The sequence below is a fragment of the Monodon monoceros genome, unplaced genomic scaffold (assembly GCF_005190385.1).
Source record: "Monodon monoceros isolate NGI ecotype Baffin Bay Population unplaced genomic scaffold, NGI_Narwhal_1 Contig1255_ctg1, whole genome shotgun sequence".
Taxonomy (NCBI): domain Eukaryota; kingdom Metazoa; phylum Chordata; class Mammalia; order Artiodactyla; family Monodontidae; genus Monodon; species Monodon monoceros.
In genome coordinates, this window is record NW_021697095.1 from 14,434 (window position 1) to 36,454 (window position 22,021).

Here is a 22,021-nt window from a genome sequence, read left to right on the forward strand (position 1 = left end):
TTAGTATAAAGAAATGTAGCTGATTTCTGTATGTTAATCTTGTATCCTGCTACCTTGCTGAATTTGTTTATCAGTTCTAGTAGTTTTTGTGGGGTGTATTTAGGGTTTTCTATGTATAGGATCATGTTATCTGCATATAATGACAATTTTACCTCTTCCCTTCCAATTTGGATACCTTTTATTTCTTTTTGTCTGATTGCTGTGGTTAGGCCTTTCAATACTATGGTGAATAGAAATGGTGTGAGTGGGCTTCCTTGTCTAGTTCCAGATTTTAGCAGGAAGCCTTTCAGCTTTTCACCATTGAGTATTATATTGCTTGTGGGTTCATTTTTTGTTTTATGTTGAGATATGTTCCCTCTATACCCACTTTGGAAAGGGGTTTTAACATAAATGGATGTTGAATTTTGTCAAATGCTTTTCTGCATCTATTGAGATGGTCATGTGGTTTTTGTCTTGCCTTTTGTTGATGTGGTGTATCACATTGATTGACTTGCGTACATTGAACCATCCATGGGAACTTGGGATGAATCTCACTTGGTCGTGGTGTATGATCTTTTTTATGTGTTGTTGGATTCAGTTTGCTAACACTTTGTTGAGAATTTCTGCCTCTGTATTCATCAAAGATACTGGCCTGAAATTTTCTTTTTTGGTGGTGTCTTTGTCCAGTTTTGGTATCAGGATGATGTCAGCTTCATAGAATGTCTTTGAGAGTGTTCCCCACTCTTCAGTTTTTTGGAGGAGTTTGAGAAGGATCGGTATAAGTTCTTCTTTTTACGTTTGGTAGAATTCACCTGTGAAGCCATCTGGTCCTGGACTTTTGTTTCTAGGGAGTTTTTTAAATTACAGACTGTATTTCACCTCTAGTGATTGGTTTTTCAAATTATCTGTTTCTTCTTGATTCAATTTTGGTGGGTTCTATGTTTCTAGAAACTTGTCCATTTCTTCTAGGTTGTCGATTTGTTGGCATATAGTTGTTCATAGTATTCCCTTATGGTTTTTTGTATTTGTGCAGTATCAGTTGTCATGTCTCCTTTTTCATTTCTTATTTTGTTTATTTGGGTTCTCTCTCTCTTCTTGGTGAGTCTTGCCAGAGGCTTGTCAATCTTGTTTACCCTTTAAAAGAACAAGCTCTTTGTTTTATTGATTTTTTTTCTGTTGTTTTTTAAATCTTTATTTCCTCCCTGATTTTTATTAATTCCTTCCTTCTACTGACTTCATGTAATTCATGAATTACTTCATGAATTACTTTTTATAATTCTTCTATTTGTTCTTCTTTTTGTAATTGTTTTAAGTGGTTGGTTAGGTTGTTTATTTGAGATTTTTCTTGTTTTTTGAATAAGGCCTGTATCACTATGAACTTCCCTCTAAGAAATGGTTTTGCTGCATCCCATAGATTTTGTATGGTTGTGTTTTCATTGTCATTTGTTTCAAGGTATTTTTTAATTTCCTCTTTGATTTCATCATTGACCTGTTGGTTTTTTAGTAGCATGTTGTCTAGTCTTCATGTAGTCATTTTTTTCCTCATTTCTTTTCCTGTGGTTGATTTCTAGTTTCATGGCATTGTGGTCAGAAAAGATCCTTGAGATAACGTCTATACTCTGAAATTTGTTGAGGCTTGTTTTGTGCCCTAGTATGTTGTCAATCCTAGAGAATGTTTAATGTGCACTTGAAAAGAATGTGTAGTATGGGTTTTTTTGGATGTAATGCCCTGAAAATATCAATTAAGTCTAACTGTTCTATTGTATCATTTAGGATCTCTGTTGCCGTATTGATTTTCTGTCTAGAAGATCTGTCCATTGATGTGAGTGGGGTGTTAAAGTCTCCTACTATTATTGTATTCCTGTCAGTTTCTCCCTTTATGTCTGTTAGTATTTGTTTTGTGTATTTGGGTGCTCCTATATTAGGTGAATATATGTTGACAAGTGTAAAATCCTCTTCTTGTGTTGATCCTTGTATTATATAGTGTCCGTCTTTATCCTTCTTTATGGACTTTGTTTTAAAGTCTGTTTTGTCTGATATGAGTGTTGTGACTCCCACTTTTCTTGTCATTTCCGTTTGCATGAAATACCTTTTTCTATCCCCTCACTTTCAATCTCTGTGTGTTCATTGCCCTAAAGTGGGTCTTTTGCAGGCAGGTATTGTAGGCTCATTTTTTTAATTCAGTCTGCCACTCTGTGTCTTTTGATTTGAGCATTTAGTCCATTGACATTTAAGGTAATTATTGATAGATATGTATTAATTGCCTTTTTAACCTTGTTTTCCTGTTGATTTTATATTTTTTCTTTGTCCCTTTTTCTTTTTATCTTTTGTGGTTCAATGATTTTCTTTTGTGTTATACTTACGTTCTTTTTGGTTTTTTGAATCTATTGTATGTCTTTGACTTGCGGTTACCCTGTTTTTCCACTATGTTAACCCCATCCTGTATCTGCTTGCCTTAGACTGCTAGTCATATAGGCTCAGACATATTCTAGGAAATGAAAAAAAAAAATCTACATTTTCTTACTCTCCTCCCCCACACTTTATGATTTTGATGTCCTCTTTTACATCTTCATGTTCATCCTTTTGCTGTTTATTGTGGTTATCACTTTCACAGAAATTTTTTAATTTTTTTTTTTAATCTCTGTACTGGCTTATTTAGGTGATTTGCTTTCCAATTGTGATTTTCTCTTTCTTATATATTAGTCTTTTCTATTTAGAGAAGACCTCTCAATATTTCCTTTAGGATAGGTTTAGTATTGCTGTATTCTTTTAGTTTCTGCTTGTCTGAGAAATTCTTTATCTTTCCTTCTATTCTAAATGATCTTGCTGGGTAGAGTATCATAGGTTGCAGACTTTTCCCTTTCAGGACTTTGAATATATCTTGCCCCTCCCTTCTGGCCTTGCAACGTTTCTGTAGAGAAATCAGCTGATAGCCTTATGGGGGTCCCCTTGTAATTAACTCTTTGTCTTTCTCTTGCTGCTTTTAGAATCCTCTCTTTAACTTTTGCTATTTGTATTATAATATGTCCTGGTGTAGGTCTATTTGGGCTTACCTTGTTTGGGACCCTCTGTGTTTCCTATACCTGGATATGTTTCCTTCTTTATGCAGCCATAATTTCTTCAAATACATTTTCAATCCCCATTGGCATGCTTTATATTATCCCATAGGTCTCTTATATTGCTTTCATTTTCTTTTTAATTTGCCTTTCTGTCTGCTGTCCTGATTGGGTGATTTCCATTATTCTATTGATATCTTCCAGGTCACTTATTTGTTCTTGTGCATTATTTATTCTGCTGTTCATTGCTTTTAGTTCAGTTGTCATCTCAGCAAATGAGTTCTCTAATTTTTCTTGGTTATACTTTATAGTTTCTAGTTCCTTTTTTTTTTTTTTAACAGTACTCTGCATCTCTGTCAATAGCCTTCCTTAATTCTTTCAGTATTTCCATTATCTCCTTTTTGAAATTGGTGTCTATTTGACTGAAGAGGTCTGTTTATTTGTTCTTTCAGGGGAATTCTCTTGGTCTTTTAACTGTGAGTGGTTCCTCTGCTTCTTCATTTTACTTATATTTCTCTTATTCTGTGAGTTTAGGAGAAACAGTTAGCTACTCGTCTTGGAGGGCTATTTATATGTGGGTCCGTCCCTGTGTATCTTGTGTGGGTTTAATATTTTTGGTGCGAGGGCTGTTTTTATTATTTATTTATTTGTTTATTTGGCTGCATCAGGTCTTAGTTGTGGCATGTGGGATCTTTGTTGCGGCATGTGGGATCTTTCATTGTTGCGGTGCATGGGCTCCTCTCTAGTTGCGCATGGGCTCCTCTCTAGTTGTGGCATGTGGGCTACAGAGCATGCAGGCTTAGTTGTCCCGTGGCATGTGGGATCTTAGTTCCCCAACCAGGGATCGAACCTACATCCCCTGCATTGGAAGCAGATTCTTAACCACTGGACCACCAGTAAAGTCCCGCGAGGGCTGTTTTTTTTTTTTTTACCTGTAGCCTCTTTCCTCAGCATGTGCTGGCCATCATCCCCTTGATAGGGGGTGTGCAGATATGGGAGCTAGTGCCTGGTCTTGGGGTTCTCGGTGGCACTGGCAGATCACGTGCACCCCTAGAGCATGCAAAGGGAGTAGAGGCAGCTCACGACCAATCCTGGAGTCCAGAAGGGTGGTGGTGGCAGCTGGTGATTACTCCTAAAGCCCAGAGGGCAGCTGCTGCTCGTGACCGCTCCTGGAGCTCGTGTAGGCGGTGTTCTGCTGCCTGAGAGCTCCTGCAGGGAAAAAGGCTGTAGTAGCAGGTCCTGCCCCTCCCCTCACGCACCGCCCACACAATGGCACCTGGCCTCTAAAGCAGGCTAGGTTTCCTCCGCGTACACTCTCAGGTGTGGTTGCACCAGACTCTAGCCCCTTCAGGCTGTTTGCGTGCAGCCCACTCCAGTTGTCTACCTGGGTCTGATCTCCGAAGCACAAGTTTACACACCCAGCCCCTGCCCATACCAGAGGACATGTGTCTTAGGCTGGGGAGTGCAGGGTGGTGGCACTGTCTGTCTCTCCATTCTAGCTGCTGCAAACCAGTTGCTGCATTCTCCTCCCAGGCTCCAAAGCTCCCCCTCTGTCCCAGCTAATCTCCCCACTAGTGAGGGGACTTCCCAGGGTACAGGAACCTTTCCTCTTTCACAGATCCCTCCCAAGGGCCCAGGTCCTGTCCCGATTCCTTTCTCTCTTTTTTTTTTCTTCTGTCCTACCCAGTTACAGGGAGATTTTCTTGCTCATTCAGAGTTCTGAGGTCCTCTGCCAGCGTTTGGTAGATATTCTGTGAGAATTGTTCCACGTGTATGTGTATTTCTGATACATTTGTGGGAGGGGGTGAGCTTCATGTCCTACTACTCCACCATCTTGATCACTCCTCTGCACTGACTTTTGAATGTTAAACCAATCTTGCATCCCTGAGTTAAACCCGACTTGGTCATAATGTATGACCTATATTGGTGGATTCGAAAGTTTACTTGAGGCTTTTGTGCTTGTTCACAAGGAATATTGGTTTATAGTTTCCTTGTTATGTCCAGAATATGTAAAGAACTCTTACAACTCAAGAACAAAAGGACAAACAACTCATTTTGTTTGAAATGGCCCAAAGACTTGAATAGATATTTCTCCAAAGAAGATATACAGATGGCCATTAACCACATGAAGAGATGTTCAACATCGTTGTTCATTAAGGAAATGTAAATCAAAACCACAGTGGGCTATCACTTCATACCCACTAGAATTGTTTTAATCAAAAGAATGAAAAATAAGTGTTGTCAAAGATGTGGAGAAATAGGAACCCTTGTATATTGCTAGTGGGAAGGTAAAATGGTGCAGCTGCTATGGAAAAGAGTTTGGTGGTTCCTCAAAAAGTTAAGCATAGCATTACCATATGATTCAGCAGTTCCACCCCTAAATATATACTCAAGAGAAATGGAAACATATGTCCACAAAGAAACTTGTATACAAATGTTTATATTTTTAGAGCATTATAATAGCCAAAAGGTGGAAACAACCCAAATGTCCATCAATGACAGATGAACAGATGAATAAATTGTGATATGTGCATACATGCACAGATACACACACATACACACACACACACACAGGAATATTATTCAGTCATAAAAAAGAATGAAAAGTTGATGCATGCTACAACTTAGATGAAACTTGAAAACATTATGCTGAGTGAAATAACTCACATAAAAAGACAAATATTGTATAATCCTACTTACATGAAGTAACTAGAGTAGTCAAATTCATCTGGACAGAGAGTATAATGATGGTTGCTAGAGTCTGGGGGTAGGGGAACATGGGGATTTACTGTTTAATGGATATAGAATTTCAGATTTGCAAGATAAAAAAAAGTTTTGGAGACTGATGGTGGTGATGGTTTCACAACCGTGTGAATTTGCTTAATGCCACCGAACTGTACAGTAAATGGTTAAAAGGGTAAATTTTATATTAAATTTTACTACAATCAAAAAATAATAAATTAAGGGGAAAGAAAGGAACAAAGAACCAGTAGATGGTACAACTTGGATGAATCTTAAAAACATATGCTAAGTGAAATAAATCAGACACAAAAAGTCACCTATTGCGTCGTTCCTTTTTTACAATATATCCAGATTAGGCAAATCCAGAGAGACAGAAAGCAGGTTAGAAGTTACCAGGGGGTGAGAGGAGTGGGAAATAAGGAGGGATTGGTTAATGGATATGGAGTGTTTTTATGTGATGATAAAAGTTTGAAAGTAGGGAGAGCTTGTGGTTACCAACATTGTGATACAGTAAACACCATCGAAGTACACACTTTAAAATCATTCAATGTATGTTATGCGAATTTGATCTCAGTAAAACACACACACTCACACATTGCCAGTCAAGCACAACACATCCTACCACGTTCCTCTGGGACACGTGGTACAGGCCTGCAAGGACCTATTTAAAGTAGTATATATGTATTATAGATTGTTTAAAGTGCTGAAAGCACATACAAGAAAATAAAAACATCTCATTCCTACCACTCAGAGATTGCTATTATTAGCACCTCTTTTTTTCTTTCTAGAGTTTTCTCTCTCCTTTCTATCTCTTCCCCACCCCCTCTCTCTCCACACACACACACACACACACACACACACACACACGTATTTTTAACCAAGATGAAATTATGCTGTTTGTTCTGTTTGTAAATTTGGTGTGTTTGGTTGTGATCTTCATCTCTCCATGTTGACACATTTTAATTCATCTAATAATTACAATTTAAGTTCCCTCAATATTCCAAAATTGTTTACAGTAGATCAATCCAAATTAGATTCCAGTCTAGGGACATGTATTGCATTTTGTTATGTCCTTTAAGTCCCTTTTATCTAATGTATACACCCCCCCTTTTTATGACAGAGATTACTTGAAGAAACCCAGCCAGTTGTCTCATATATTTCATCTTTTAAAAACGTGTTTTGTTTTATATGCTTTTTAAGTACATTAAGTAATTATATATTGGGGTACATGATCAAAAGTTTTTAGTGGTAAGGGTACAAGCATCATAAATGGTTAAAGACTGTAGGGTGTGCAGGTGTTTATTACACTCATCAGTTTTTGTAGGTTTGAAGTTCAAAATAAACATTTAAAAAGAAAAAATGGTTTAGAAGATTACTATTCTAGTCTGCCATTTTTCCAGAGTGTGCACTTGTCAATTCAGGAGTCCACCTAAACCTCTGGAATCAGATTTGGAGGCGCAGCTGGGGAAATGGGCATTTCTAAGTCTTTCTCGTGGTTTTGATGCTCAGGGATGTAGAGAGGTGATGCTTACCTTGTGCTTTGTGATCATTTCCAGAATTGACACCCCTCCTTTGTCTCTTGCATCAATATTTATCGAGCATGTACTCTAGGCCAGTCCCACCAACTGGGACTGTGAGTGATAGGCTGGAAAGGCAGAGGGAGGCAGCTCTGTGGGCAGTTTTGCAGTTTATTATGGTGGCATCTAACACACTTGCTCCATTAGCCTGTTACCTTCCTTGATGTTCCCCTGTCAGGATTATGAAGAAGCTGTGCTCTTGCTGTTAGAAGGAGCTGCCTGGGAAGAAGCTCTGAGACTGGTAAGAGGACTTCAAAACTCCTCCCTGCATGAAGTGCTAAGCGGAGCAAGAGCCTGCACAGGGGAGACAGTGTCAGCCGCAGTCCCTTGTCTTCTGAGCTACTGAAATTTGTCAGAAATGGTTCAGGTTCCTGGTCTAAGGATAAGCAATGCTTTTTAAACCATTTTAAAAGTTTATTCTTGATGTTTGGAATTAGTCCTCTAAATATGAAATATTACTAATTTTTACTGAAATGAATTGAGTTTTCATTGGCTACCTTATAGGAGGCCTACTCCTCTGGAAAATATCCTGTCACCTCTGAAAGTGATCCATTTCCAAGTATCTTAACTTCCCAGTGATTTGAAGTTTTCCTGCCTAAAATTTTTGTATTTTTTTTTTTAGGTACACAAATATAACAGACCAGATATTATAGAAACCAACGTAAAGCCTTCCATTTTAGAAGGTGAGGGTTACATTTAGATAGAATTCCTGATTTGGAAGTATAGAACTGCTGGGAGAGAGGGAGACGGGAGAGTACTACCTGTGCTATTACATCCTTTAATCATGTCAGTGATGAAAGGACTCATTATATCGAGTCAATCAGAGTTCTCCACTGGGTGTGAAATTTACTTCTGAACATGGTTTTTAAATATGCTAAGTTGCTAAATAGTAGCACATAACTTATTTGAATGTTAAAAACCTGTGATAAGATACAATTAAGAATCTTTGGGAATAGTTGGTAAACTCAAATATGAACTGTATATTAGATAATATTGTATCAAATGGTTAATTTCCTGCATTTAATAATTGTATTGTGGTTATATAGATGATATCCTGATTCTTAAGAGAGAGATGCTGAAGTATTTAAGAGGGAAGAATCATATCTGCAACTTCCTCTCAGAGGGTTCCACAAAAATGTGTGTGTGTGTGTGTGTAGAAACAGAGGAAGCCAAAAATATGGCAAAATGTTAATAATTGATAAATCTAAGTGAAGGGTATATGTATGTACATTGAATTACTGCAACCTTTAAGTAGGTTTGAAACTTTTTCAAAATAAAAATTTTTAAAAAATAAGAAGGGACTTCCCTGGTGGTCCAGTGGTTTAGACTCTGCACTTCCACTGCAGGGGCCTCGGGTTTGACCCCTGGTCGGGGAACTAAGATCCTGCATGCTGTGTGGCACAGCCCAAAAAATAATAATAAAAAGAAGAACCTTTGCAGATGGTTCCTCGATAACAGATGAGTGTTATCAGTTCTAGAATACTCTGGTGTTCGCTGTATCCCTTAAAAGCAAAGTGTAAAAGAAGGACATCAGTTTGACTTATAAAAGTCTTTGGGAGTAGAGGTTGATTTTAAGCTCTGCACAGTCTACCCTGTAAGTGATGTCTGGCCTTTCTGACATTAACATGTATTTATATTCTTACCCTGCCTGCTCTTTACTACCCTGTCCTACTCAAAACTGGGAGGGTTCTTTGTGTATCATTCACTTTAGGTACTCTTAACTGGATACTGGAAGCATCCTTCCTGGCCCTATAACAATCCATCTAGCCCACTCTTACTTGGATTTTTCTCCACTAATTAGAACCTAGAAAAAGTGCTCCTTAAACATATAAGTATTGGGTATTTGTAGATGAAAAACTACAAAGATGTAATACTTATATGTTTAAGAAGCATTTCAGAGACTTTCCTCCTATTTTTGTTAACAGCTTCCTGTGCACTCCTTTTATTTACTAGTCTTCTTTGGGTTAGATACCAAGTCTTTTGTTCAGGTGATTTTGTAAGTTTAGTGGTAGAGAGTATTCTAGGATGATGTTGATGAACTTTAAGATCTGGAATCTCAATCTCTAGTTCTTTCTCCTATAGCAATGTTGGTTACTTCTCATTAAAGAAAAAATTCTTGCTTGAAAAACCTGGTAACTTCTTTTCTTTGTTAAGCTCCAACTCCCTCACTAACCACCCCCACTCTAGTTTTATCTCTTTGTTTAAACGTGCTCAAATTATTTTCCATCTGCACCCTTAGCCCAGAAAAATTATATGGCGTTTCTGGACTCTCAGACAGCCACATTCAGTCGCCATAAAGCACGTCTATTGGTGGTGCGAGAGCTCAAGGAGCAAGCACAGCAGGTGCATCTGGGTGAGTGCCCACCTGAAGACACCGATGCTTGGGGGGTGGTGAGGGGCAGCATCACGCTTTGTCTCAGCTGCTAACTGTCCCTCCCGCAGTGTGATACTGTGCCAAGTGGAAGTCCGAGGCCTCTGTGAGGGTCTTTGTTGTGGGTACTGGTGAGCGCTTGGGGGCAGGACCAGGCACCAATGGGCAGAGCTCTGCCAAACATTCTCTCCACACCCCGACCAGAGCAGCGGACTACTGTATTTACACAGTGATCTCCTCATTTCCAGAAGGTCCTTTGCTTTAAAAAAAAAAAAGACTTGCCTGGTGGTCCAGTGGTTAAGACTCTGCACTCCCAATGCAGGTTGCCCAGGTTCGATCCCTGGTCAGGGAACTAGATGCCACAACGAAGATATCCCACATGCCACAACTAAGACCCAGCGCAGCTAGCTAGCTAGCTAGATAAATAAATAAGTAAAAATTTTTTATGTTAAAGGAATAAAGATGTTTGGTAAAGTACTAGTTTACAGTAATAAAACTGTATATATTATCTATTTCATTTTGAGATGGACTTTGTACTAGTTTTCATGTCCTTAGATATGACCTGGTTAACTGTAGTTCCCTTACCCCACTGAAGGTAAACCCTCATTTGCAGGTAGTTTTCATGCTGTCTGGTTCTTCTCCTCTAGATGATGAGGCACCCCACGGTCAAGAGTCAGACCTCTTCTCTGAAACTAGCAGTGTCATGAGTGGCAGTGGCATGAGTGGCAAATATTCCCACAGTAACTCCAGAATATCAGCGTATGTATCATGTTTATTCAGCACGTTGACCATGCCCTGGGTATATGGAGAAAGTACAAGTAAATAGGTCAGTTTTCCAACAGGACAGTGCAGCAGGAGGGGGAGGACATTCTTCAAGGCCCTGTGGAAGCTGTGCAAGGACCTTCGCAGCATATCTAAGAGATTAGACTCAGCTTTGAAATGTTTTCTGCTGCAACTTCGTGGCCTGTGTGTTTGCCCATCAACCACATGGCGCTTACACTGGGTACTCAATTTATATATGACATCTGACTTTATTCATTTAAGAAATATTAAGTGACTATAATGTGTAGGCACTGAGAAAAATATAAAGATTATAAAGAAAAAAGATTTCACACTTCTTCAATTCAAAATTCAACTTGTCAGAAGTATAATCGAGCTAGTTGTAGTGGATGTTACCAAAACCTTTTAAGGAGATGTGAGTTATAAGAGCTTGTACTCTTCCTTGGGAAACAAAAGTGTATAATGCAAGATTATATATTTAAACCAAATTGTGCTTTAGGAATTCAGAATGGAGACCTGTGAGGTTGTGTGGGGCAATCAGAAACTGCAAGAAAGCCACCTAGAACTGGGCTTTGAGAGTTGGGGTGAGAGTCCCAGACAAAACAAATGGCATAATTAAAGATCTCTGAGGCAGGAGAGAATGTGGGATTCATATATGTTTTATGATATTCAAATTCCAATCTGGTATGTCTGTTATCTTACTTCAACTTAATTTTGTTGCCTTTAAACTTATTTGGTTTTTGCTACAAAATTGAAGCTGTTTGTTCTTTTCATTTTTCTGCCTCTTATTATCAGGTGAAATCCGATTTTATTCTGTATTTTAATCAAAACTTCAAGGCCAGGCATCACTTTTTAGGGTTTTCCTTATTATTTCCTGCCTTTTCTCTCCCAATTTAATTTTTATGTATCATCTTAACACCTTCACCATCTTCCCCAAAATACAAATACCATCTGTATATACTCTGGTTTCCCAGAAAGTTGGTGGCCAGTAGTTACATTCATTTTAATCTGTTCAGCACAAGGAGAGCCCCTTTTAAAACATCTCTAATTTCTAACAGGAGATCATCTAAGAATCGGCGCAAAGCGGAACGGAAGAAGCACAGCCTCAAGGAAGGGAGTCCACTGGAGGATCTGGCCCTTTTGGAGGCATTGAGTGATGTGGTGCAGGGCACTGAAAAATTGAAAGGTATATTCTCAATACTGATGATTCTTGCCCACAAAAAACATAGTAAATTTGTCACTTCAGGGTGCATTCCTGAAACAAAACTTCTCAGCCAATAGCCTAGATGTCTTCCTCTTTGGCATCCACCTACCTGAGCTGTGAGAGACTATCACTGAAACCAGGATAAAGACAGAGGAGGCACTGCTTTCCTGCTTGGCTCTAGTGGGTTTGTTTTCTTTTTGTAGTAGATATGTTGAATTATTCCAGCTTTTGGGGAGAAAGAAGAAAATGAGGGAGATATTGTAGTATGCTATTAGATATTTTCACTTGGGAAAGAAACTCCTGTTAGGATTCTAGCAGTGGAGCTGGTGATACAACTTACCACTCTCAAATTTCTTCTCTCTAGATGAAATATACCATATTTTAAAGATACTCTTTCTCTTTGAGTTTGATGAGCAAGGAAGGGAATTACAGAAGGCCTTTGAAGATACTCTGCAGCTAATGGAAAGGTCACTTCCAGAAATTTGGACTCTCACCCCCCAGCAGGGTTCAGCTACACCTGTAAGTTTTCCTCAAAGACAGAATGTGCTTCTTTTTTTTTTTAAATCACTTTGACAGGTTATTACTCTCACACAATCTCTTAATAGTGAGAGCAAAAGATTTTCCTGTTCTTAAAACATACTATACAATAGTTAAATTGTCTTAGACTTACGTTTAAGCTGTCAGTAAGAAGATTTTATGTTTGATAGTATAGTTCATAGTGCACCTTGGCCTAGGTTAAGTTTGCTTTTTATTTCTCCTTTCTGCATGAAACTGCTGTCATGGAGAAGATGGGAAAGTCAGATGTCAGATGGTTGCCCTGACCTTCAGTGAGATTGGTCAGGGTAGGGGGCAAGCGAGGACCAGAACTGGCCTCTCACCTCTCTGTTCAGACTTACGGATGGGATCTGAGTTCTTTAAGGGAAGCCCAGACAATTGCTTTTTCTCTTGTTTTATGGTAAATTTGACTTGTCACTTCTGTGTTGTTGTAACAAGCTTGCTAATTATGTTAAAGCTGTTTGTGTCCCATCAAGAATTCTAATATATTGTCATCTATTTATTGTGTATATCTATCTGCTCAGTCTCTTACATCTCAGGTCTGTTGTTCAAAGTTTCAGTTTTGATTCAGAAAGGCTGGTTTATCAGTCAGAGTCCATTAAGGAAAAACAAAAACCACAGCTGTTATTTTATCAGAGAGAGTTTAATATATGGAACTGGTTAACCAAGTACTAGAGGACTGAGAAGGCAGAAAGGGAACACAGAGAAGGAACATTGAGATTGAAACCCGACGGCCACTTGTACCCATAAAGCTGAAGGAACAAAAGGAAGAGCTGGGATTCTTAGAATTTAGACGCTTGGAGGTGAGGCCCCTGCAGAGCTGGTTCTTGAACCTTGGAGAAGGGGGTGGCAGCCAGCTGGTGCTGGTATTGCCGAGGGGGCAGGATGAGGCTGGGTCTAAGCGTATAGAAATAAACAGAAACTGGAACAAACAGCTGCTGCGGGGTACAGAGCTACTGTTGGGGTACAGAGCTACTGTTGAGTGAAAGCAAGCGAACAAGGGAACAAATTCCCTCTCCTTCCTCCGTCCAGCTGGTGTCTGCTATTGTTGGAGCATAACGGCTGTCCAAGGAGAGGTGTTTTCTCAGGCCCCCAGTCCCAGCATCACGAGCAGTGTATAGCAGGGGTGGGTTTGGAGCTGAGAGAGAGGCTGGAAATCGGCTCATAAGCTTACTGGGTCTTGATTTCCTCAGTTATAAATGGGGATAATACTCTCCTGTATACTTCACTGGAATGTTTTGAAGGTTAGATGAGAGGGTAGATATAAAAGCATTTTACAAACCATAAAGATAAAAGCAACCGAGAATTAGCCCCTCATAAATACTTGAATTTACTATAAGTATTTCCTAGAAGAAATGTGATCACCTTCAGAACTAGTGCTTTCGAGGCTAACAATTTATAATGCTTCCCAATGCTCTCCCTTATCCTCATCTATTCAGATCATGTTAACATCTAAGATACCAACTTACGAGTCTTCTAGGGGAAATGACCAGGAAAATTGTGTTTTTGCTTTGGTTGGTAAAGCATGATAATGTCATATATGCAGTATACTACGTGGTATAGTCACATGGCAGTGTTCTGAGCACGTGACATCACTGCTGAGAATGCGCCAGGAGAGAACACGCAGACCTGAGTGAAGGCGAGGCGGAGGGCCTGGAGTGTGCCTGCTGAGGCTCGAGCGGGCGTGGAATTCCTGCAAAGTCTCTTGTTTTACCTTAAACACGTGTGCAAGTTTGCATTCTCCTCCATGATATGCACAGAATTGTTTTAATGTAAAAATTCTCACAAATCTTTGAGTACAGTCTGGTGCTCTGTGTATTCTATAACCTCTTATTATTATATCCCCTCCCCCCAGGGTATGGCTCACTTATTTGGAAAGGACCAGGCATATATCACTGAGATTTTCTTTTTCTGTTTTCCCCCCATCATTACCTTGTTCTTCTGGTGGACAGGAGATGTAGAGGTCTGAATTGAGACTGGAGAAACTGGCAAATTAAAATCACATATGTGTTTGATACCATAATAAAAATGAAAGGCTATTTATTGCTGGTAGAGATTTGGTATTTGCAGTCAGCAGAATTATTAGATAATCTTTGCTGATTCAGTCTACTTTCTACTTAGGTTCTAGGTCCCAATTCTACTGCAAATAGTATCATGGCCTCTTATCAACAAGAAAAGACTTCAGTTCCTGTTCTTGGTTAGTATTTTTTTCTCTCTAAATTATTATAGTACTAAGCAGAAGGAGAATCTTTTTCTAAGTGTTGAGATGGTTAGTAGTATAAGGAGAGATTGGGGAATCACTACTATTTTCCCTCAGTTCTAAGAGTCTGTCTTTAGTAAAATTAGTTTAATGCCTTTAGTGTTGGGATCCTGGGTTGGCGGGTAAGAAATCCAATGTGACATTAAATGTATAATTAAAAAAAAATTGTTCTGACATACACACTTATTAATGCAATGGCATACACTAGTCCATACAGACACATCACAGTTGAAGAAGTGTGACTCCTAAACAGTCTAATTTGCACATACATTTTAAGGATTCATCTGAATCATCCTTTTTGGCTATTGGCAGTTTTGCATTGTCTCTTGGGGACATTTTCATATTCCTGCTTAAGAGCTGGACCATTTTAGTCATCCTTAGGATTAACAGTATAATTTGAAAACAAATCCAAAGAAGATTAGCATTTCATCTGCATTTTCTGTTGAATTCCTAAAATGTTCTGTTTCTTTGTGGTGGGGGGGAGAGGATTCTCATCAGTGAGGTTACATATTCCTCAAACTTAAAAGCCCTAAAGGCTTTCTTTTGAAAGTTGGTTAAAAACCTTTTGACAGATCAATTTGGTGCCACAGTATTTGCCCTTCATGTGGATCAGTCAAGCATAGCAACTTCTTTTTAGCTTTGAAACGGTGGCAGTTTTTACGGCTGCTATTTGCATTTCTGGCATGTGATAGGCAATGTGCTGCGATTTTTTCATCTAAATGCTCTACTGTGGTAGCATTTTGATAACATTTGAAGTAGCGTTTGTGGGAGCCATGTCAAGTTTAACTTTCATGGCTTATATTGCTACCAGGAATAAATTAACTCCCTTCCATTCCAGCTAAGCTCATATATGCAGACAGTTAACTGCTGTATCCCTAGATCCCCTTCTTCCTGGAGGCTGGCAAGCTGCCTTTGGTATCAGTCCCAAAACGTACACTTATTTCTGAGATGCTACAATTCATCTCAGGCCAGAGGCTGTTTGGTAATTGTTTAGTTTGTAATGTGTCTAATCCAGTTGTGATTTCTGTCCCGTTTTCCTCACTGCTGGCTTGGTGCTGACCTTCAGGTCAAGTTCAGTCACACCTTTCTCTAGGGTGGTCTAGTTGGCTTTATCAAAGAGCACTTCCATTTCCCAGCTGAGCCTTAAAGACTTTAAAATTTTGAGGCTCCTCATTATCAGAGTATGTATTATCCGTGTCCCTGTGTAGGAACACAAGTATAGATTGTTTAGGAAAGGAGAAGTTCTTATAATCCAAAAAGAGGCAGATGAGCTACTCACAAAATTAGTTCCTCTCAAATATTCCTCACCTGCCCCTTCCCAGCTAACAGTAGTAGTAGGGGATCAGTGACTTGATGGGGCATTTTCTGATTGTTTCATGTTAAGATGCAACGTAGTACCATGCAGGTTGATTTCAAGTCTGCAAAAATGTAACCCATTTCATAAAATGGATTAACGTTTTACCACAGTAGTGCTTAAATCACAGCGAAACTGGACTTGTTACAGTTGATAACAAAATTCTTCAAATGAGTATGATTTGACTATCAAAGGATTAAGAGAAGTCCTTGGAAAAACTGATAAAGCCCTCAAATTATTTTTGTGAAATGACTCTCTCTGTGCTGTGAAATTCAAACATGGAAATGTGAAAGATGTCATGTCCTGCTGTCATACAGTTTGTCAGAATAATTTCTTTCCTGCCAATAAGTCAATACTTGGTATTTATATTTAGTTAAGTCTAAGAATCAAATATAATTGTAGTTATGCCTAATTTTTAAAAATAAAATACACTTTTCAGAACTTGTTTCTTTTTTAAAAAATGATGGAGTCTCATTCAAAGTTTACCCACTATTTAACATAAAATTATGGAGCTTGTTGACAATGAATTTAAGTAGGCTTTTCCAATATTATAAATAAGCGAAACTTCTTGTGGTCTTTCTGTCTATATAGATTTTTGTTTGGGGGTGTAGAGAATAGTAATTGTATGTGAAATTATAAAACTGTTATGATTAGTAGAGAAAATCTGGATTGTACAGTGTGGCAAAGAAAATTAAGATTTAATAATTTCTAGTCATACATGTGTACCATGCATGTATATATGTATAATGAAAACCATGTTTTTAAAACATTTTATCTTGAGCATTTTTCACACATTTCAAAATATTCATGTAAATAATTTTTCATGTCTGTATGGGTCATATATACAGATGTACTATGAATAATACTGAGAAAGACCATTTTTTTATATGCATGTTTTCTCATGTCTCTACTTCCTGTATATGATTCCTACTTAGATAGGAGACTCCATAAATCTAACTGAAAGAGGGCCTGCAAGTTTTATCTAACGGTGACAAATTTCCCCCAACCATCACCCACCGCCTCCATTTATTTATTTTTTAAAAATATGGACATTTTTAATCAGTGTGTTTGCAGAAATTTTTATCATAAAGCATTTTCTGTCCATTAACTTTACATACTGAATACACGCCACTACTTTTTTTTACTCTTATAATTGATGTAAATTTTACATACAGTAATATGTACAGATCTTAGGTGTATAGTTTGATGGAACATTAACTCTGGTTCTGATGGTCGTCTTGTAGGTGCAAAGCCCAGTTGCCTAATTTTAGCTTAGAGTTACTTGCCTCAGCTCCCACCAAGAAAAAATAGTGTGTCTATCACAATTTCCCTCTCCTTTCTTTCAGATGCTGAGCTTTTTATACCACCAAAGATCAACAAAAGAACCCAGTGGAAACTGAGCCTTCTAGAGTGACTCTGACCCCAGTTAGGAGGACTCTGGAAGAGAAGGCTGTTTTCCTTCCACTCCTCACTCCTCGAGGCCTGGCTGCTGGGAACTGGGGAGAGTAAGACCATCTACCTTAGCATTGCGGAGAGCTGCTCTGTGCAGCAGACCTCAGCGGACACCAGTTCTGTTTTATTTTGCATATAATCTTAATCGTTAGCAAGGCTTTAAGCTTTGACCCATATGGCATCACTTTGTAAAAATTACTGTTCTTCTACTTAGCGCTGACTGAGAGCATATTTCTGGTATTTATGGTAATCAGGACATTGGGTTTCATTCCCAGCTACAGGTCGGAATCATATTGGGACCGTAAGTAGACAAATCACAGAATTGATTTGTGCCTCAGTTAATTGGGAATGTTTCGTGGCTGCTACCTCAAAAGTGTGAAGAGAAGTTAAATAATGTTTTCGAATTGTTTTATGTTCCTTGAGGAGAGCCTTATGTATAAACAACTAATGGCTATTAGTGCTCCCAACGATAGGCCTAATTTAATCATTTAAATGACTTCACCTTGAACTAAAGCAGAGTGAAAAGTGAAATCTATCCTTTGATATTCTAAGCTTTCCTAGGCTGACAGCGGTTACTTTGTAATATCTTGCCAGGTCATGTGCTTCCAGTTATAACTGGTTTGAGCCTCCTATCACCACAGTGTCCATATGGACTATTTTTATTGCCTGTGAATGTTCTGCTAGAGTTAGCAGTGTTAGAGCTGGAACAGATTAGAATTTCTGAAACGGTATTGCGTACATTTGGGATGGTGAGCAGTGTGCATCATAGGCATGAACAGTAGTAAGTTACTCCTTTTTCTCCAAATGTTGCTTCTTTTAACATAATGTTTTTGTCAGTATCTAGGTCATTTCATTTATTTTTCTTTATGGTGCTTAACTGACCTCTGTCTTTTAGTTCTTTTCTTTGGAAGAAATGAGAATGTTATCTCTTTTTGGTAAGTCTAGAAAAAAGCTCAGTTCATTTTGACAGTAGTTTGTGGTTGACTCTTGGGTAAGGTTAACAACCTCTTTCATGCTTTTAATACCAGAACCAGACCTTTATTACTCTACGTAAACCAACAGGATGTCAGAGTATAGGTATACCCAGAATTGTGTAACTAAAGAAGCCTTTGCCTAGTATAGCAAAATGTAAACTTTAGAATCTAGGTGTGTTCACTGTATAATTCATCTTTTCTGTGTGTCTGAAAATTTTCACAAAATAATAGAAAAAGTAGAAGAAGAATATCTATAATTAAGTGCCCAACGTTGAAAGGCTGCAAGTGCTTTGTGACTACTCTTTGGTGTGGATTAATGAACATGGTAACTTACATGTCATTTTAATATATTATAGTGCTCTTGCTATGGATAATAGTAAAGGGACCCATGCTGATGGGTAGGAAATAGAAGTAAATGTGTCTGTTGATAATGGTGTGACTTTGCATGGATGTTCACTTTCCTTGAAATAATATATTGAAGCAGCAAAAAAGAATTTGTGTGAATACAAATTACTATCAATTACTCTCTCTCTGAGCAAGATGGAATTTTATTCATTTGGAGTAGAAGCAGGTGAGAGCAGACCTTCCAAATTGAAGGCCAAGTCAAGGGTGAATTCGTGGGGAAAAGTGCTGTGTATGGGCAAAGGAGAAACTCCTTGGAGTTGTGAATGCTTAATTTGTGGGAAAGATTTTGTCAAGTTCTAGAGAAGAGTATATAATTCTTCCCCCAAATTTGGCCTCTTCCCAAAGCAAATTCATGCAAGAAGCTAAAAGCCTCAGTTATTTAGTTTGTTCCATGGAATCAGCTTTGTTCAGATGCTCCAGACATCAAGAGGAAACTTGCAGAGGACTTTCTCCAATAAATGCACATTTTAAATTTAGACTTCTTTAAAAAACAGAGGCAGGAGCTAATGTTTTTATTATGTCTTTATGAGTATAGCTTGGTGTAATTTCTTAGCATTGCCACGTATTTTAAAATAAATTTATTTTCCATATGTATCTACATATATACACACATGCACACATCTGAGGGATTTTTCATAGTCATAATTGAAGAGGATTCCTTAAAAATAAACTTTAAGGCATTTTGAGTTTATTTTTGTGCATGGTGTAAAGGTATGTTCTCACTTCATTGATTTACATGCAGCTGTCCAACTTTCCCAGTATCACTTGCTTAAGAGACTGTCTTTTTCCCATTTTATATTCTTGCCTCCTTTAAGGTTTAATTGACCATAGGTGTGTGGGTTTATTTCTGAGTTCTGTTTTGTTCCATTGATCCATGTGTCTGTTTTTGTGCCTATATCACAGTTTTGATTACTGTAGCTTGGTAGTATTGTCTGAAGTCTGGAAGGTTTACGCCTCCTGCTTTGTTCTTTTCCTCAGGATTACTTTGGCAATCCTGGGTCTTCTATGGTTACGTGTAAATTTTAGGATTATTTGTTCTAGTTATGTGAAAAATGTCATAGGTAAGTTGATAGGGATTGCGTTAAATATGTAGATTGCTTTCAGTAGTATGGCCATTTTAATAATAATTTTTCCATTTCAAGAGCATGGGATATCTTTCCATTTCTTTGAATCATCTTTAATTTCCTTTATTAATGTTTTATACTTCTCAGCATATAAGTCTTGTTTACTTCTAAGTATTTTTATTTTGGGGCTGTGATGTTAAAAGGTATTTTTTTTTTTACATTCCCTTTCTGATATTTCATTGTTAGTGTAAAAAAATGCAACCAGTTTCTGTATGTTGTATCCTGGTACTTACTGAATTCATTTATCAGTTCTAGTAGTTTTTGTGTGGAGTGCTTAGGATTTTCTATATACAGGATCATGTCATCTGCAGATAACGAAAACTTTACCTCTTCCCTCCCAATTTGGATACCTTTTATTTCTTTTTCTTATCTGACTGCTGTGGTTAGGACTTACAGTTCTATGTTCAGTAGAAGTGGTGAAAGTGAGCATACTTGTCTTGTTCCAGATTTTAGCAGGAGGGCTTTCAGCTTTTCACCATTGAGTATTATATTGGCTGTGGGTTTGTCATAAATAGGTTTTATTATGTTGAGATATGTTGCCTCTCTGCCCACTTTGGAAAGAGTTTTTATTATGAATGGACACTGAATTTTGTCAAAAGCTTTTTCTGCATCTATTGAGGTGATCATGTGGTTTTTGTCTTGTCTTTTGATGTGGTGTATCACATTGATTTGCATATGTTGAACCATCCTTGTGAAGTTGGGATGAATCCCACTTGGTGTATGATTTTTTATTTATGGTTGTGTTGGGTCTTTGTTGATGCTCATGGGCTTTCTCTGGTTGCGGAGAGTGGGGGCTACTCCTCATTGCAGGGTGCGGGCTTCTCACTGCAGTGGCTTCTCTTGTGGAGCACAGGCTCTAGGAGCGCAGGCTTCAGTAGTTGTGGTGCGCAGGCTTAGCTGCTCCATGGCATGTGGGATATTCCCGGACCAGGGATTGAACCCGTGTACCCTGCATTAGCAGGCGGATTCTTAACCACTGCACCACCAGGGAAGTCCCATGTATGATCTTCTTCATGTGTTGTTGGATTCAATTTGCTAATATTTTGTTGAGAATTTCTGCATTTGTATTCATGAAAGATATTGGCTTGTAATTTTCTTTTTAGGTGATATCTTTGTCCAGTTTTGGTATCACGGTGATGGTGGCTTCATAGAATGTCTTTGGTAGTGTTCCCTCCTCTTCAGTGTTTTCAAAGAGTTTGAGAAGGATTGGTATAGGTTCTTCTTTGTATGTTTGGTACACTTCACCTGTGAAGCCATCCAGTCCTGGACTTTGTAGGGAGTTTTTCAAATTGTCTATTTCTTCTTGATTCAATTTTGGTGGGCTCTGTGTTTCTAGAAACTTGTTTATTACATCTAGGTTTTCAAATCTGTTGGTATATAACTGTTTATAGTATTCCCTTATAGTTTTTTCTGTGTAACTGGTTGATTTTTCATTTCTTATTTAGGTTCTCTTGTCTTTTTGTGCCTGGAGAGTTTTGTCAATTTTGTCTACCCTTTCAAATAACCAGCTCTTGCTTTTATTGGTTTTTGTCCTTTTTTTTTTTTTTTAATCTCTATTACTTCCTCTCTGATCTTTATTCTTTCCTTTCTTCTGACTTTGTTTTGTTTGTAATTCTTTTAAGTGGTTGGTTAGGTTGAGATTTTTCTTGTTTTGTAAGGAAGGCCTGTATTGTGGTAAACTTCCCCTAGAACTGGTTTTGCTGCATCCCCTAGATTTTGTATGGCTGTATTTTCACTGTCATTTGTCACAAGGTAATTTTTCATTTCCTCATTGACCCATTGTTTTTTTAGTAGCATGGTGTTTAGTCTCATGTAATTGTTTTTTGCATTTCTTTTTCTGTGATTTCAAGTTTCATGGCACTGTGGTCTGAGAAGATGCTACAAATAATTCCTACACTCTTACATTTGTTGAGGTTTGTTTTGTGCCCTGGTATGTGGTCAGACCTAGAGGATGTTCCATGTGCACTTGGAAAGAATGTGAATTCTGGTTTTTTGGATGTAATGTCCTGGAAACATCAATTAACTCTAACTGTTCTATTGTATCATTATATGTTCTGTTGTATCTCTAGAAGAGATCATAGGCAAAACATTGATATAAATCGTACCAATGTTTTCTTAGGTTAGTCTTCCAAGGCAATGGAAATAAAAATACATGGGACCGTTTCAAACTCAGAAGCTTTTGCACAGC

General features: G+C 38.2%; 1 protein-coding gene across 1 annotated transcript in view; it reads left to right on the forward strand.

Moving 5' to 3' along the window:
- Positions 1-18,795, forward strand: part of LOC114901498 (elongator complex protein 1-like) — a 33,177-nt gene extending 14,382 nt beyond the window's left edge. The window contains exons 4-11 of the mRNA XM_029233689.1: positions 7,533-7,595; positions 7,977-8,037; positions 9,594-9,707; positions 10,373-10,484; positions 11,564-11,691; positions 12,074-12,228; positions 14,386-14,461; positions 17,225-18,795. Of these exons, the coding sequence (XP_029089522.1) occupies positions 7,533-7,595; positions 7,977-8,037; positions 9,594-9,707; positions 10,373-10,484; positions 11,564-11,691; positions 12,074-12,228; positions 14,386-14,461; positions 17,225-17,292 (777 nt within the window). The 3' untranslated portion in view covers positions 17,293-18,795. The remainder of the gene's footprint in view (positions 1-7,532; positions 7,596-7,976; positions 8,038-9,593; positions 9,708-10,372; positions 10,485-11,563; positions 11,692-12,073; positions 12,229-14,385; positions 14,462-17,224) is intronic.
- The last annotated feature ends 3,226 nt before the right edge of the window (positions 18,796-22,021 follow it).